At 36.6% G+C, this 16,488-nt stretch overlaps 1 protein-coding gene and 1 non-coding gene across 3 annotated transcripts in view; both read right to left on the bottom strand.

Annotated features, from left to right (window-relative positions):
- Positions 1 to 3,754: 3,754 nt before the first annotated feature.
- The window catches only part of LOC146162836 (3'-5' exoribonuclease HELZ2-like), a 57,587-nt gene continuing 44,853 nt past the window's right edge, over positions 3,755 to 16,488 (bottom strand). Inside the window, exons 46-57 of one of the 2 annotated variants that reach the window (XM_083385917.1) lie at positions 15,639 to 15,752; positions 14,970 to 15,153; positions 14,191 to 14,441; positions 13,538 to 13,663; positions 12,696 to 12,900; positions 11,050 to 11,177; positions 9,955 to 10,094; positions 8,024 to 8,158; positions 7,509 to 7,742; positions 6,818 to 6,980; positions 5,400 to 5,567; positions 3,755 to 4,641 (exon numbers count right to left, since the gene is read on the bottom strand). In XM_083385917.1, the coding sequence (XP_083242043.1) occupies positions 4,517 to 4,641; positions 5,400 to 5,567; positions 6,818 to 6,980; positions 7,509 to 7,742; positions 8,024 to 8,158; positions 9,955 to 10,094; positions 11,050 to 11,177; positions 12,696 to 12,900; positions 13,538 to 13,663; positions 14,191 to 14,441; positions 14,970 to 15,153; positions 15,639 to 15,752 (1,973 nt within the window). In that variant the 3' untranslated portion in view covers positions 3,755 to 4,516. Of the gene's footprint in view, positions 4,642 to 5,399; positions 5,568 to 6,817; positions 6,981 to 7,508; positions 7,743 to 8,023; positions 8,159 to 9,954; positions 10,095 to 11,049; positions 11,178 to 12,695; positions 12,901 to 13,537; positions 13,664 to 14,190; positions 14,442 to 14,969; positions 15,154 to 15,638; positions 15,753 to 16,488 lie in introns of those variants that run through there. The other variant, XR_014494730.1, reaches the window with a different exon arrangement.
- Positions 12,510 to 12,583, bottom strand: Trnat-agu (transfer RNA threonine (anticodon AGU)). The gene has a single exon. It is a non-coding gene; the product is annotated as a tRNA-Thr (tRNA).

Genomic DNA, 16,488 nt, shown 5'->3' with positions numbered 1-16,488 from the left:
CAGTATCGTAAATCTTGCAAATTTATGATGAATTGATGATTTAAGCAGAGGGAAGCAATCCCATCCGTCCCATTGATGTTGTCAGTTTTGTTAATATATAAAATTTGGTTTTATTTATTTTTTGCTTTGTATTGCGGTCCGCCAAAACAAAGATTTACAAATAGTGGTCCGTAGTCCAAAAAAGTTTGGGAAACTCTGATATATATTTCAATCCTAATCAAAATACTCCATTCAATAAAAAAAAGTAATAAAAGTGCACTACCGCTGAATACAACAGCAAATCAAATTTAAACATTTTAATGAAATCCAGAACACCAGAATTAAAGTACCTACCCGGGCAGAACAAGCCAAGTTCGCACAAAAACATCTTTTTTCAAAAAGTGTTGAAACTTGGTTGGTAATCTTGATTTTACTCAATTTTGTTATTAGAAGAATGATTTGTGTTACATCTCCTAACATAATAAAGAGCACTTTATCAAGTCCTGAAAAAATATTGAATTTTATAACAACGATGTTTGATCTCTCTTTTTCATGTTATTGTAGACATAACTTTACCGTTTAATTAAAAAAAATATATATTAATGCAAATTTTATTTATAATGATACTGTTTCTCGGCATAAAAGTGAAAAATATGTTTCTGAAATTAATAAGGAAATAATTTGTTTGGGGACAGATACTAATGAAACATTAGTCTGGAACACCAATTGTAGTAATTCCACTACCTTGCATTTAATTAGTCACTGATATCCACTCATTAGGCAGCAGTCAAACCCTTATCCCCCATATCAGTGGCATCAAGTATAGCATAGTTGGAAAAGTGAGATAAAGGCCTATCCCAATTTGTTGGTTAAACATTCGGCAAATGTTTTTATCTTGTAATATTTAGCGAATATTAATATTTTTTACTAATTTTTTTATATTAATAAAATTTAGACCAGTCTTAGTGTGAGGGTAACTTTTTTTGGTGCTGGTCTAGAATCCTACCACAACGGACATTATTTGGGTTAGGGCGCGGGAGAGCGTTTGGGTAGGCCAAGTATTATTAATAAATAATAAATGTAATAATAGTTGACCAACTCAAATGCTAACCGACACCCTAACCCAGTGGTTCTCAACCTGGGGGTCGTGAAGGGGGTCGCAAAGGGCTGTCTCGGGAGGTCGCCATGAACAATTTCATTAAGAAAATAATCATAAGAATTAGGCAATAGGAACTAACAGTTCAGCAGTTTAGAAGGAGCAAAATAACCGCCGGTCTAACATTTGTCTTTGTGCAGCTTTTGCAGCAGTGAACCTGTCGCGTTTATCATGTCACCATTACACTTTTCAATTAAGGAATCAAGCCTTGCTTCAGTCAAACGATGTCTAATAAAAATGAATGGACGCTCAAACCAGGATTGCCAGAAGGCCCAAAATTTGAACCAAAAACAATAAATTGTCCTAATTTATCTGCTGTGTCCGACGGTGGGATGAAGTAAAACCAAACATTGTGGGATGAAGTAAAACCATGGGCTCACGAGGCCCACAAACTTTGTTTATACAAACTTTAACAACGTTAATTGAAAAATTATTCGCGCTTCGCGCGATTTTGATGCGTATTTCTGCAATAATTTTCTGCAGTACAAAAGCGTCAACTGTAGTATAGGGCGCTTTAGTTCCAAATTGAAATTAAGGCCAAGTAACAATAAAATTTGTGCTAGGTTTACAATAGGTTACAGGCAAAGTATTTCTACTTTTTAGCGGTAACATAACATTTTAAATAGCCTTTTCCAAAACATCCACAGAATACCTGTAATAAAATTTTGGTCTTGCCGTTTTGACAAAGAGAAATAGAATTTACAGACAGCTTTATTATTGCACTGCTGTTAACGACTAACCGTTTTGTAAATTTGTAAGGAATTTCTAGCTGCTCACCAAGAACAGGTACCTCCATTGATTACCTTTAGTCTCACACTAGGTTCATGCTAAATATTATTTGACCTAAAATGTCAATCTCTGGCTACTCTGTCTCAAACCGTAACTTTAGCTTGTTGTGCATAGCACATTTTAGCCTAATTTTGATACAATCCTAAACTAGATTTTTTCCCCTTTGAATTTTGCCAATTTTAAAATGTGTTTTTTATTTACTCAGGTTTATTTATCATACACTATAATTGGGGGGTCGCGCAAGTTATCGAAAACTTAAAGGGGTTCGCGAGAACAAAAAGGTTGAGAACCACTGCCCTAACCCAAGTATTGTGCGTTAATTGAATAACTGTTTGAACGCTGTGGTAGGATTCTAGACCAGCGTATTTTTTTCTATATACAGTACTGAACAAATATGTTAATTTTGCCAATTAAATTGTAGGATGAGATAGGGCGAGATTTTGTAGGTTGGTTCGCTAGCTGCCTAGCTCTTGGTACTTTTGTGTTGTATGTTTTTATGAATTTATATGTTTCAATTAAGAAATATAAACTATTCTAGCAGGCGTTAAAGTTGTCGTACTTCAACAATCAGCGCTCTTTGAGTTTTGCAAGCACTTGAAAGGCAACTAGAAAAACAACAAAATATAAAGGTGCGGTACCGTTATCTAATTTTTTGAAAAAAAAGATACTTTCCCAGTGCGACTTCCCTAAATTTAATACAATAATTAATTTTGTCATAGCACTTGAAGTAACTAACAATAAACGTCGTCAAGTTCGTTTACTATAGCTTTAATCAACAATTTACAACATAGAGTGCTGTAACAAAAAGAACGTTATTAGTAACGAATATAAAAGAGTACCCAATAAGAGAAACTGACAAAGACTGACGAAGCATAGTAAAGTTACACGAGTTATAAAGGGAAGGAAAGAATGTAACAAGACGCGGGACGTATAATGATAATTACGGAGAGAGGCAAGGAAAAGAAAGGAGAAACGCACAGAAGCAAATAGCATAGAAATCAGAGTCAACAATAAAAACATAAATCATTACAGTACTAATAATTATCTTTCTACAGAAATTTGTTAATCATTTAAGAACCAATTTAGAAATATACAAAAGGTTGATATCACCGGAAGCCAAACGTTTATCAAGAGTTGTGGCTTATGACTTACCTGAACTTTACAAACATAATTTAATTTACCGGTACATTGTAAAAAGAAAGAAAAATAACGTTTGTTTTACCCTCCTACATAATCTGTTTGGTTGTACACTTTATCTGTAGAGCGTTAGTTTTAACATATTCTGATCGCTTACCAACTTGTGACTTGGTAATGTCACGCCCACTTGGTTCTTTACTTTATTTGCTGAAATTAATAATAAAATTTAATATCCGAGTAAGACCAGGACCAGGCATTTTTTAACGTCGCTCTACCAACTGATCTACAAAGGCACAGATGGTAGCGAGTCAAGAAACAACAATAGTACCATAGCACCATTGCATCCTGTACCTTCAGTTTTGCTATGCTTGTAGGCCTACTTAACGCTAATTAGGCCAAATCACTTCGTTAACAGCTTTCCAAATTAACTCATGTAGTCTACTATAAAATTTATCATTGGTCACTAGTGTATTAGGGAGTGTAGGTTTATTAGGGAGTGTAGACCATGTGTCATTGTTTGGTTCTACGACGAAGAGCAACTTGTCTGTTTAATTAGATGTATCTTTTGATTACTTCAAGCGCAAGTAGCCTACAATTATAATTAAAACACAGAGATCCTTGGGGTTTTCAATTAATATTAAGCCTGGTAGCAATTACTGTTTATGCACAGCAATGTCACACACTTACTTTCTTCTCAGTAAATACAGATTTATTCTACATTTTGCGCACACAAGTAATGCAAAAATGTTATGTACTAGTGATAAATTGCATATATATACAAATACTAACTTCTAAATAAACAACTTGTAAAACAATAGGTATCGACTTTCCTGACAACAAGGAAATACATCACGCTTTTCACAATAAAAATCAAACTGCTATCTTCAGAAATTCTAATAAAAATTAAAAACATGTTTTTTTAAGAAATAGTACACAAAAATAGGCATTTTGCAGGGTCCCGCAAAATTTAACACGTATCTTACATCTCTGCATACAGCAAAAACCAAATGGAAAGATCAATGAAGTTACAAAACTGTACAAAAAATGTCTTATAAAAGCAACTTTATTATAAAAGAATTAGAATAGAAAACACAGCTTGAACTTTCTAACAATGTGATTTTGTATGTAAACAGGTATTGCAAGAGTTTAGTGAAAACAAAAAAAAATTAAAACAAACAGTTTTGCTTGAAGGTAGTTAACAAGTTTGTAAGGAATGTTATTTTGGTGAACAAGTAGTTATATTTTATTTAACAAACAGGTTTAAAATTGCAAACCAACATATATTTTTTTGTAAAGTAAGGCGTTTATAAGGAATGTTTTCTAAGGAAGAAAAGTCGTTATATTTTTTTCAAACACATGTACAAGTTAGAACATAAATACGTTTATAAAGTTGTTTTTAGGTTATTGGTATTTTTAAGTAACTATCAAAAGCTTCTTGAGCTGAAGATAAGAGCTTTAGTGACGGGAGTTATACCAGGGAGAATTTGCATCTTTGAAGTCAAACACACTTCCTCTTTCCTCATAACTGTTCAACAGATGAAACCAGGTGGTCTTGTCTTTGCTCAAGAGGTGCTTGTTGCCTGGTACAACAACACGCATACTTAGGACTGCATTATTTTCAAAGTTTACATGAGCTGGAACGGTCGGTAAAACAACCTACAGATCTGCCGTGCCGGTAAAACATGTTGTTTTCACCAGGACACGACCTTTTAAAAAAGCCGCCAACTCCCTGATTGTGTTTAAACTAGGATTTCAGTTGCACATATGTGGATAACATCGAACGATGCTCCCCAGGTTTCATAAGGTTGCTTGTTTCAGACGTCCCTTTATGATTTGTGACGTCATCTCGAAAAACTTTTATGCGCTTCGGTAAGTTCTAGCGCGCCAAGCACCGAAGCTGTATCAGGCGGGTACCAATACTACCATTTGTTATCGGGTATCGCCTGTTTCGTCACAATAGCTTGCTTGTCTCTTTGTGACTAGCATGATATTAATTATTATAGAGCAGTAATTTTCAAACCCATGGATCGCGACCAAAACAAAAAAAAAATGTGTCATTGTTTGATTTGGTTGGGTCGTCGACTGTAGTAGTTCACATGCTTAGATTATTTACTGAGGTTGGTTCTGAGCAATATTTCTGCAAAATGTGAGATAACTGAACCATACGAGGACATGGCTCGAATTGAAATTGTTTTCATGCTATTCTTCACAATGTGTGCACTTTAAACTCACAAAAATTAAGTGAAAAAAAGGGCCAAAACTATTATACTTAAGCCTAGTATTTGAGGCGTCACAAGGAAAGGTTGAGAAATACTGTTATAGAAAAACTTCAGCTTACCAATAATAATCAGGCCAGATTTTGCCCTTGTAATGGCCACATTAACTTGGTGGAAATCAACGATGAATCCCAGGTAACGGCGCCTCCAGTGGATATTCGGGTTCTCCTCGATCGAATCTTCCGGTTGTGACCTCACAGTGGAAAGTATGACGTAATCCCTTTCGCTTCCTACAAATTAGAAAAATCAATTGTCGCTATGGGAAATTAACGTTTAAAATTGTAAGGCCTATATAAACACTAGCTGAACTGGTCAAAACGAAAGACCAATGGATTATAAAATTGTTTTTTCGGAATGTACCGACGTTTTAATACCTTATACAGAAAATCTTTATCAGAGCAATGAACTTGCAACTGGGTGAAAAATATTTTAGATATGCATATAAAGAAAAATATAGAAAAAATACAATGGATTTATTAATAAAAAATATTTGTCGTAAAAGAACAAATTTATAATCGATATATTAGAACTAATATCTAATAGTCGTAATAAAGTCTAAATCAGAAAAGTCTTAAACCCCTCAGAATAAGATATAAATGTCCAATACCAGGCCTGTAAACCCTTTTACACAACCCCCAAACCCACCCCTAAGTACATCACTAACTTCCCTTATCATTTTAAACATAAGCCACTTTCTAAACCCACCCATTACCAATACTAATAAGCAGGGCTGCGGAGTCGGACTCGGGACTCGAGTAAGACCGCGTAAAACTACCCGAGTCCGACGTGTGCATGCGCAGTATCAACTTGTAAAACTGTTAAGGCGGCAAAATATAAGTTGTAAAAGTGTAATAGCAAATGGTAAAATATTTTTCAACCATGTAATGCGGGTGGATCAATTATGACACAAATATAAGTGGATTGCAGAAAATCCACCTTAATTTAGTTGCGTAAATGGTGTAAAATATAAGCTGTAGAGTCACAGCTGGACTCAGGACTCGACACAATCTTACATATGGCCGGAGTCGGACTCGGGACTCGGGTGTATTTTTTTAGCCGGAGTCGGACTCGGGTTGTTTTTAACCGACTCCGCAGTCCTGCCCCAAACAGGGACAAACAACCCAAAAACAGCGGCGCCCTAACCGCGGTGGTCAAACTAGGGCGTCTAAATGTCGACTCCAAAACTCCATATGCTAGACTGACGTCTCCTGATCGTCCTATACCCTCTACCTACAGTTTCAGGCGTTATTTTGGCCATTTATCCAGACGATTTAGATATTATTCTGTGATGGATATTACTGAGTATTTAGCTTTATTATGTCGTTGATCTTAATACTATGGTATTATAGATTATGATGCTTTAGATATTGTTTCCTTGTGGGCCTTGTTGTGTGTCCCCCAGGAAAAGTGCATTCAATGAAGAGTTAATGAGTAGAAGTTACAGCTTATTATTTTAGTTTTGTTAAAGCTGCGCAAATACCTTGGCTGTTGGTGACCGTTCCAACGTGAACTTCAGCCAACTGCGGTTTCTCCTTCTTTATAATGTTGTTCACCTCGTTACACTGAGCCTTGTAAGGAGAAAGGATCATGATACGTTCAAGGGGAATCCCCTTGTTTGCATGCAGCCAAAACAGGATTTTGACCTTTTGAAAAAATATTAATCGGTTAGCCCGATGTCGCCACCTAGTGCGCACTAGTTAGCAAACACTGGAGTACTATTAATCATGTTTTTTACAGAAATTTGTTAATTATTCAAAAAGAATTTTATTTTTCGTTGAATTGGTAAAAAGACTTAATCATATTCAGCAGAAATATACAAAAGGTTGATATCACCCGAAGGCAAACGTTTATCAAGAGTTATGACTTATCTAAACTTTAGAAATAAAGTTTAATTTAGATTAAAAGAAAATAGAGAAATCCATTAGAATTTTTCACGGCCAAATTAAGTAAAAAAAATTAACGCAAACGATTGTGATGCAAAACAGGCACGTCTTTAACAATCACAGGTGCTTTTAATATGCAGGAAAGGGCAATAAATTGATTTATGCGTTATTCAATAAAATAACCAAAATTGTAGCCGAAAGAGTTATAATAATTTTTGACAACCAAGCTATTGTGACGAAACAGGCCGATATCTGATAACAAATTAGAAACACTACTTTAACACCTACACTGGCACGTGCTTGCTCTCGGTTGAACTTCGAGTTTTCATCAGCGTTTTCCAGTTTATTTGAGCTTGAATCTTCTTCTGACTCGATATGGGCGAATATGGCGCTGTTGGGACGTGCGGAACGAGGGTAGTTAACCACCCCTGGTGTTCTACGTTCGCGCTGCAGAACTGACTGGTCCGTTGTAAGATGTCCGTTGTAGAACATTCGCGAAGGAAAGTCACAGATAGTTGGGTTCTGCAAATAAGATTGAATATGTTATCCTTGTCAATCTCAGCAGTGTTTGAGTAACGTTTTGAGTGCGAATAAAGTTTTGTTTTGTGAAAATCTAGCGAGCCACAGCACAGACAAAAGGTAAAAATGTTTACCTTCTGCCTTGCTCAGTTTTAACTCGGGCCCTACCTCCCTAGCGGCACCTGCTCCCTAGTGGAGATAGGTTGATTAGGTTAAACTGTAGAAACGTACATGAGGCACAATGCACAAATGCTTATGACCTTGACAAACTGACTCCAACTTACCATCCTGTATTGGTTTGTGAGCATTCCAGCGTGTTGCTTCAATCTCTCGAACATAGAAACATCAAGACCGAGCTCCCGCGATCTCTTACATTGGATCACAGGCTGAAGTTGCATGTGGTCGCCGATCAGAACCAACTGGAACATATAACAGAGGTTTATGAAAGGTGTTGGTCGAATGGGTTCGAATAAAGTTGTCTTGACTGTTAAGCAAAATTACTTGCAGAATAATATTTACCAACCGGAATAGTTTTTTTTTATAATACGCTGAAAGTCGTCGCAGACTAACCAATCTGTTAATCGATGACGCAAGTAGGATCGACAGATTCGGTGAGTCTGCGATGGATTTCGGTGTACTAATGATACTTAAGCCGTAATCGTTGGTCAAAAAGCAGCTTCAGAAGGGCTAGATCATAGCTGTTAAACATACAAGTGTGTGTATCTTCCCTTTATAGGTACTATTAGTTTATTCTGCAAACTTTTCTGTTTAATAAGAACAAAATAAGAAGATGAAAGTCTTTGAAAACACACAGATAGACCATTGGTTACTCACCAGTTGTCAATGGGCTGTTCACGAAAGCACTGGGATTTACTTTTATATAAAGCAACAGCTTTTTAATGTAACTTGGAGTGCTTTCTATTTTCATTCGACAGCACTATTGTATTTAAGCTTAGCTAGTATTCTTAAATGTAAGAGTCGTTTTGCAAAATTATCGTTCAGAGTTTGTAAGCTTCATAATGTTTTTGAGCGGTACGTGTTTAAAAAGATTGAAAAAACCTTTTTTATGCTGGAGCCTTGATTTTCTTAGAACCCTTAAGGTCCTTACGGCTAAACATCTAACGAGGTCGATTACGAATGGATCCGATACTCAAGTCTTTATCAGTGAAGAATTTATAATTACTTATGGCCGAGTGGATTCATATCTTATTCAAATGAAAAAGAATAGTAAAACATACAAGACACTTATGTTATAACAGCATCAGAGCAAGTTATAACATCTTACACATAATTGCCACACTTACAAGTAACTAACAAGGCAAGCTCCTACCTCGATAAGAAATTTGCACCAACTGAAGTAAGGACAACTTCAATTTTAAGGCACCATGTGCTTAGTGACCTTTGACCTCAAGCCATAAAACACTTACTTACATTATCAAACAGAAAACAGCGTCAGTGTAAGTTAACATCGTCGCAAAATAAAAAAGAGTAGCTAACATTGCGAGCTCCTACCACGACAAGATAGTAACACTAACTGCCGTAAAGACACAACTACAATGTCAAGTACTATGTGCTCAGTGACCCTTGACCTCAAGCCATAAAATCCATGCGCAACACTCTTATGTGAACAGAAAGCAGCATCATCAAGGAAAACATCATCGCCAAACACTTACAAGTAACTTACAAGGCGAGCTTCTATCGCAGGGATGGCGAACCTTTTCATCGTGCGGGTCAACAACACGACCTTAATCCTTACAAAATGCTCAAGTGGGTCATATATTTGATTATCCGCTCACTTTATGTGAAACTCTGCTGCGTCGTTTTAAGTGTTATTGTCTGGATTGGTAATTTTTGTATGATTTCGGATTCCCACAAATATTAAGCAGCTGAATAGTTAACATATGCTGCAGCATTTTTCATGGTTTACAGGAGTTAAGCAAAAGCTTTTCAGCTTGGTTCAGTATAATGCTATCTAACGAAGAACTGTTTTTTACATTTATCCTTTCATGAAAATGATTGATAACATTTTGGTATTTCCAGAAAGACAATAAGTAGGTCTTTAAAAATCTATGGTGGGTCACTTCGTGACAGTGGTTCGCCATCCCTGTCCTATCGCGACAAGATTTTACACCAACTGCCGTAAAGACACCACTACAATGTCAAGTGCCATGTGCTAAGTGACCTTTGATTGAAAAAAGGTTAACAAAGGTCAAACCTGTTCAGGGTTCACGGAAATCGCCGGGGTCAAAGTTTCCGGTTCACTGCACATACCCGCCTCATCGATGATGCAATGCGAGAAAGATAACTTCACTAATCGTCGGATCTCCGATTTCGGGTTGGGCTGCAGCAGTTTCACTGAAAACAATTGAGTAAAAAAGTACATCAATACTGGTGTTTAATGGACATATTAAGATTCGAGCAAAGATCTTCAGCTGTTTAATCCTACACTAGTTTCCTTATTACTATATAAGGCTGTGATTCTGTACATTTTCCGATATAGAAATCGAGTACGTTTAGATCACTCTATGAACACCAGCAGATGCGAATAAAATGCATATTTCCAGACGTAAATTAAGAATGGAAAAAACAATTGTCCCGAACTGATTCTTCACTCGCTAAGCAAAGTGAATCGACAGTTGGCAATCCTTTTAATTTCAAATATAAGCAAGATGAGTCGTTCTACTCCTCATTATTAAGATTTCTACTTTAAGGTCATTTTATCAGAATAGTTAAATCGCAACAAGGCAGAGTGAACCAAAATTAGAGCATATCTAAAATAAATTGGCAAATATCTGTTTTGAAAGAAGACTCATCACCTTGCATAAACACGTTCAAACAAATAACTGTTTTAGTTGAAATTTCTTTACTATATTGATAAATATTAAAAACTAAAACAAAATTATTACTAATTATGTCATGATAAAACACCTTTTTAGTAATCAGCTTTTTAAAATAAATTTATGATCGGTAAAGTAAATCTAGATGTGTTAAAAATTACTTGCAGTGTATTTGCCAAACTCTATTTATATTCAACACGGTTAATAAACAATAAAAATCGCCATCAAGTAAATCTGGGTGAAATCAGACAAAATACAACGCAACCTTTTTTTTCGATTCTTTACAACCTTAGTTCCAAAAATCGTACCCGGAAAAATTTGGCGTCTAATACGTCATAATGACGTCATTCAAATGTGCACTGCACTGATGTAAAACTATAGAGTGAAATGTTTTTTTAATTTTGTGTACCTTTTTGATTTTATAAATTATGTGCGAACTATATATATTTTCTATGTCCGCATACCACACTTACTTGCTGCGGAGGTGCAAGTGCAAATAATGACGTCATGACACGCAAGTTCGATCAGTTTCGCTTGATTGACGATCGACTTATATTTTAAGTATTCTTCGTAGCTCACAGCTGCCTTCTTGTCTTTGAACCTTTAATATTTTCATAATATAACGAACATTTAAAGCAGCGTTTTTTTTATCTATACCGAAAAATGTCACAGAAAATAATGGTGAAAAACAGCAGAAAATGACCCGCCATCAAATAATATTAAAATTTTTGATTCGAATACAAGGTATTTTTTTAAATAAATAAATTTAGAAATATTTCTCTTTCAAACAGAAGGAATAAAAAACTTTTTCTTTGCAAAATAAGCAGGATTAAAAAGTTTTTTGTTAAAATCTAAAGATGAAAAATCTTTCTCAATTCAATACAAATGCTAAATATTTTTTCTTTAAAAGAAGGAAATTAATTATTTTTGGAAATACTTTAAATTGCAACTAAAAAAAAACAGATAAGAAAATACACCAGGGCCTTCAGGATGTTTAACAGAATCAGTTAATCAATTAGGGATTTTCATGCAAGCAAGGCCAGGATAGCAAAAACTTACGACCTCTGGCCATACCGGGACGGTCGCTTTACCAACTAAGCTCCTGTTCGTAAAACTAGCCTGTGGTGAGGTTTGAACTCACGACCTCGGTCATACTGGGAACGTTGCTCTACCACTGTGCTACACAAGCTCAGAAAGGAGCAAGTCGAGAAACAACCATAGCACCGTTGTCTGCTGCATCCTGTTCGTCAAACTAGCCTTTGGCGAGGTTTGAACTCACGACCTCGGTCATACTGGGTACGTCGCTCTACCAACTGAGCTAGACAGGTTCATAGAGGAGCGAGTCGAAAAACCACCATTGCCTGCTGCATCCTGTTCGTCAAACTAGCCTGTGGTGAGGTTTGAACTCACGACCTCGGTCATACCGGGACAGCCGCTCTACCAACTGAGTTACACAGGCTCAGAGGGGAGCAAGTCGAGAAACAACCATAGCACCGTTGCCTGCTGCATCCTGTTCGTCAAACTAGCCTGTGGTGAGGTTCGAACTCACGACCTTGGCTATACCGGGACAGCCGCTCTACCAACTGAGTTACACAGGCTCAGAGGTAAATCGAGAAACAACCATTGCACCGTTGCCTGCTGCATCCTGTTTGTTCAACTAGCCTGTGGTGAGGTTCGAACTCACGACCTCGGTCATATCGGGAACGTCGCTCTACAAACTGAGCTACACAGGCCCAGAGGTAAGTCGAGAAACCACCATTGCACCGTTGCCTGCTGCACCCTGTTGGTAAAAATAGCCTGTGGTGAGGTTCGAACTCACGACCTTGGCTATACCGGGACAGCCGCTCTACCAACTGAGTTACACAGGCTCAGAGGGGAGTTAGTCGAGAAACAACCATAGCACCGTTGCCTGCTGCATCCTGTTCGTCAAACTAGCCTGTGGCGAGGTTTGAACTCACGACCTCGGTCATACTGGGACCGTTGCTCTACCAACTAAGCTACACAGGCTCAGAGGGGAGCAAGTAGAACAACCTTAGCATCATTGCAAACTTGGTACACGCATGTCGCATGTGCATGGACCTCGCAAGGTTAAAGAATAATGGTTAAATTGTGAACCTACTTGTTATCGAAAGCCCTAATCTTCTCGGAGCAACAATTCGACTTCATTCTTATTCTTTCGTGGAGTGTTATATCGTGAAGTGAGGAGGGAGGGCGCTCTTGTAGTTTCCTCCCAACCGTGGGTTTGAGTGGGTTCCGATAAGACAATTCCTCCATCAGTTCACCGTAAACTCGCAGAACGCGAAGACCGGTGTGTAGAAGATACTCTGGGGTGAAATTGTACGATAATATCGGATCGGAACCTCGATATTCGAGTAATATCGCATCGATGCCCGATACTAATGTGGTACCAGTGCCAACAAGGCACAAAATTTATATATTTTAGACATTTTCTATCGAAACATTATTTCGTTACAAAATAGAATGTAAACAACTGAATTTAACGAAACGGCAAAAATAACACAGATAACCTTGTACCCATTTAATAAACGCGTTATAAATCAAACTATTTTGCTCATTTGATGTTCCTTAAGACACAATAGGTAACATATCGAACAGTTCTAGGTTTCGCCCAATATGTATGGGAATAAAAGTCGAAGTATCATTATCTCCCATCCAACAATTAATAAAGAAAGTACCCGAAACATTACCTAATTTTTGCAGAACATTTCTCAACTTTTTAAAGCTTAAGTATTTGACCTAGTTTTAAGTTAATGCAAAATTTCCCAAGCACCAACTAACTTGAATTACTGAACATAAGCCGATGACGTAGCAAGCCATTTGGAAATTAAAATGTCAAACAAACTTTACCAGAAAGACTTAGTTGCATGCCCAAAATGTTAACGCAGGAATGCAACAGACAGAAGAAATATAATTGATTGGTGAAACTAGCAACAAACAAACCTGCCACAACGTCAACCGACTTGTTGGAAGGACCACAGTACAAGATGTACTTGTCGTTTCCTTTCAGTTTGTTCAACTGTTGGAAGTAGTAGACCAGGTAGGCGCCCATGAACGACTTTCCGGTGCCTGGAAAAATAAAGTTAGCATATTTACGACATGGATAACGTTTCAAATGACTTGAGCATATTCCTGTGCATTGTACAGCATTGGCAAAATGCTTTTTTAATGATTGTTATATTTTAAGTTAGCTTTAATTAGAAAGAAAGTGGCAACGACTCACAACAGTCATTTTACCACCAAACGTTCAAGTGTAGATGTTATTAATTTACTTATGAATGTTAGCAGGGATGTCCGGTACTGTTTTAAACACTGTTCCTAGACCTAAAATAAACATCAAAGTTCATATAAGTAGGTCGCATTCTGAACGTTTCAAATAACTTTTTATCCACTTTCAACACTATTTTACTAGTTATTTATTTTCAACATCTCTCATTAGCTTTTTATATTAAAAAAGTTTTTTAACAATGTTAGACACAAAATTAATAAATACACATGTTAAGTGCCTTAAACTTAAAAGAAGAAACGGTTGGTTAAAAAAAGATTTCATTAGTAAAACAAATTATGCCCCTTTGGAATAAAAACAATTAAACTACCTGGCGGCCCTTGAATCAGTGTGAGCTTATTCCTCAGCGCAAGTTGCACGTGTATTATTTGACCTTGGTTCAAGGGCGTTTTAAAGCCCCTGACCTGCTGACCAACGGAGCGTGACAAATCATTAAAGCGTTCTTCGTCGATCGAATGCAAAATCGGTTCGGGGATTACCAGGTTGAGACAAAGCATCCTTATGACGTCACTATGCTCGTCTGATTTTGAATTGAGAGTCTGAAGAGCAGAAGCCATTCTCCTGTGATGGAAAAATACAATTAAGTGACATAAATAAAAACAGTAAGATTGTTTTTTCTAATAGTTCTATCGTGCCACAAATAACTTCAAATTTTTAAGGCTTTGGAAACCACAAAAAAGGTCAAAAACAAATGATTGTTTGACTAAATAAATAATAAAGCTTTGCAGATTTTAGAAAACAAGTTTTGTAGGTTTAATTTTAAAAATAAACACTTTAATAAACCGTTGAAAAAATTTAAGACCTGAGAAACCACTGTATATGTTTAATCGTACTTGAAATAAAAGCGTTTTGTGCTTTATTGCGTAGCTGCGACATGGTTAAGTTAAGGTAAAAAGGGATAGCTCAGCACAAACACGCGTTTATAAATGAACAATGGCAAAATAGGAAAAAGGCGATCTGCACGCTTCGATGAACGTGGATGCACATCGGTAGGTTCGCTACAACGTTATATTTTTAAAGTTTAACAGCGTTAATAAAACTGAACGATTAATGTTTTCCATCGCCTGAGTAAACAACTCAAAAAGCCACCTGTGCGGGACCATCAACTCCACATATTCTACAGTGGCAAGGCTCCCATCCTTAAGAGCGGGACTTTTAGTTGAGGAATCGGGCAGAACTGTCGGACAGGAGACAAAGCGGACTTTGATCGTTTTCGATTTCGTAGCGTCGATTTGAACGACCAGAGCGTGACACACAAAAGTGTAGAGATTTCCTACAAACAAACACTTGGTTGTTAGATACTCTAGGATCGGAGCCGATGACCGATATTTATAAATGGTATCGTCATTGGTACTCAACTGGCATTTTACCGGCTCCGATCTAAGACCCAACTCGAATGAAGTGTATACAGTAAAAAATGAAGGGAACTAAATTTATTGACGATTAGCAAACAAAGTTGCTTATTTGATCAAAGGAATAAGTGCATTGCAATCGAACAGAGGTACATTTTGTCCGATCGTTGGGTGCTAGTAATGAAATAAAACTTAGGAATCGGCCATCTTTAAAGTGGGTTGTATGAATTTTGTAATGTTTTTCTGTCGGACCAGCTGTTCTAACCGATATCAACTATTTCATTACAAAGGTCATATAAATAAACAATGAACTATTGCTTCACTTGCATAGTAAATCTTAAACAGATATTGATCAGCTTTTAAATCCACAAGGTGTAAAACAATGTATTTCAAATGTGTATTTTACCTTCGCAGTTTTCAACGTTCTTAATCCTGATGCAGAGAAATCCATCTCGATGAATGTGAAGAATTCTTCGATTGCAGAAAATCTTTTCCAACTCGAACCAACCTGTTTTCATCTCTGAAACAAGAAAGAAATTTTTCAATTAAAATTTTCAAACGTTTAATCTTGAAAAGTTATTTCGCCATTTTTTATGGCTGTTGACACCAAAAATTGGGAAAATCGGACACAATATTAAAATAGAAAAACCATCAAATTAAAGTTTTAACAAACTTTTTTGCCAAACATTCCTGATTTTAAAAGTGAAAGGGCAATTAGGTAAATATTTATCTGTCACAGTGGGCTAGAGATTGGAATGAAAATTGAAAGAAATACTTGATCGGTAGGTGTAACAACGAAGCCAGGGATCCTTGTGGACTGAAAACTTACAAACAACGCACTGCTTTAGTGCTCTACAACAACTTTTCACGAAAATTCTGTGCAACAATGAACTTGTGGGCCATATAACCTACAAATTTTGGTGTTTTTAAAATGAATTTTAGCTCTTCGTTTTTTTATAATTAGACGTCATTAGAAATGCATTTTTTCACAAAGCTAAAGTCACTTTCGTGAACCCTTCCAAAAAAAACAAAGCACTACCACATATTTTACGTGAAAAATGTTGATCTGTTTTCTTCCTAGTTAGTCTTTATTTTATCGAGTGTTTGTTTCAACCATGAAACTCTCGGGAACGTTTTGAGCAATAAAACAAAATCCAAGTAGTATCCAGAGAAACGAAACGCTGGTTAAACAAACTTCTGTGCGAATATATTTCACATATTTATTAAGCATTCGGTGAGTCTGCAATGGCTTTTCA

The sequence above is a fragment of the Ascidiella aspersa genome, chromosome 3, assembly GCF_963924565.1.
Source record: "Ascidiella aspersa chromosome 3, kaAscAspe10.2, whole genome shotgun sequence".
Classification (NCBI taxonomy): domain Eukaryota; kingdom Metazoa; phylum Chordata; class Ascidiacea; order Phlebobranchia; family Ascidiidae; genus Ascidiella; species Ascidiella aspersa.
The sequence above is the reverse complement of the archived record's forward strand: the minus strand, read 5'-3'. Positions and strand labels throughout refer to the sequence as shown.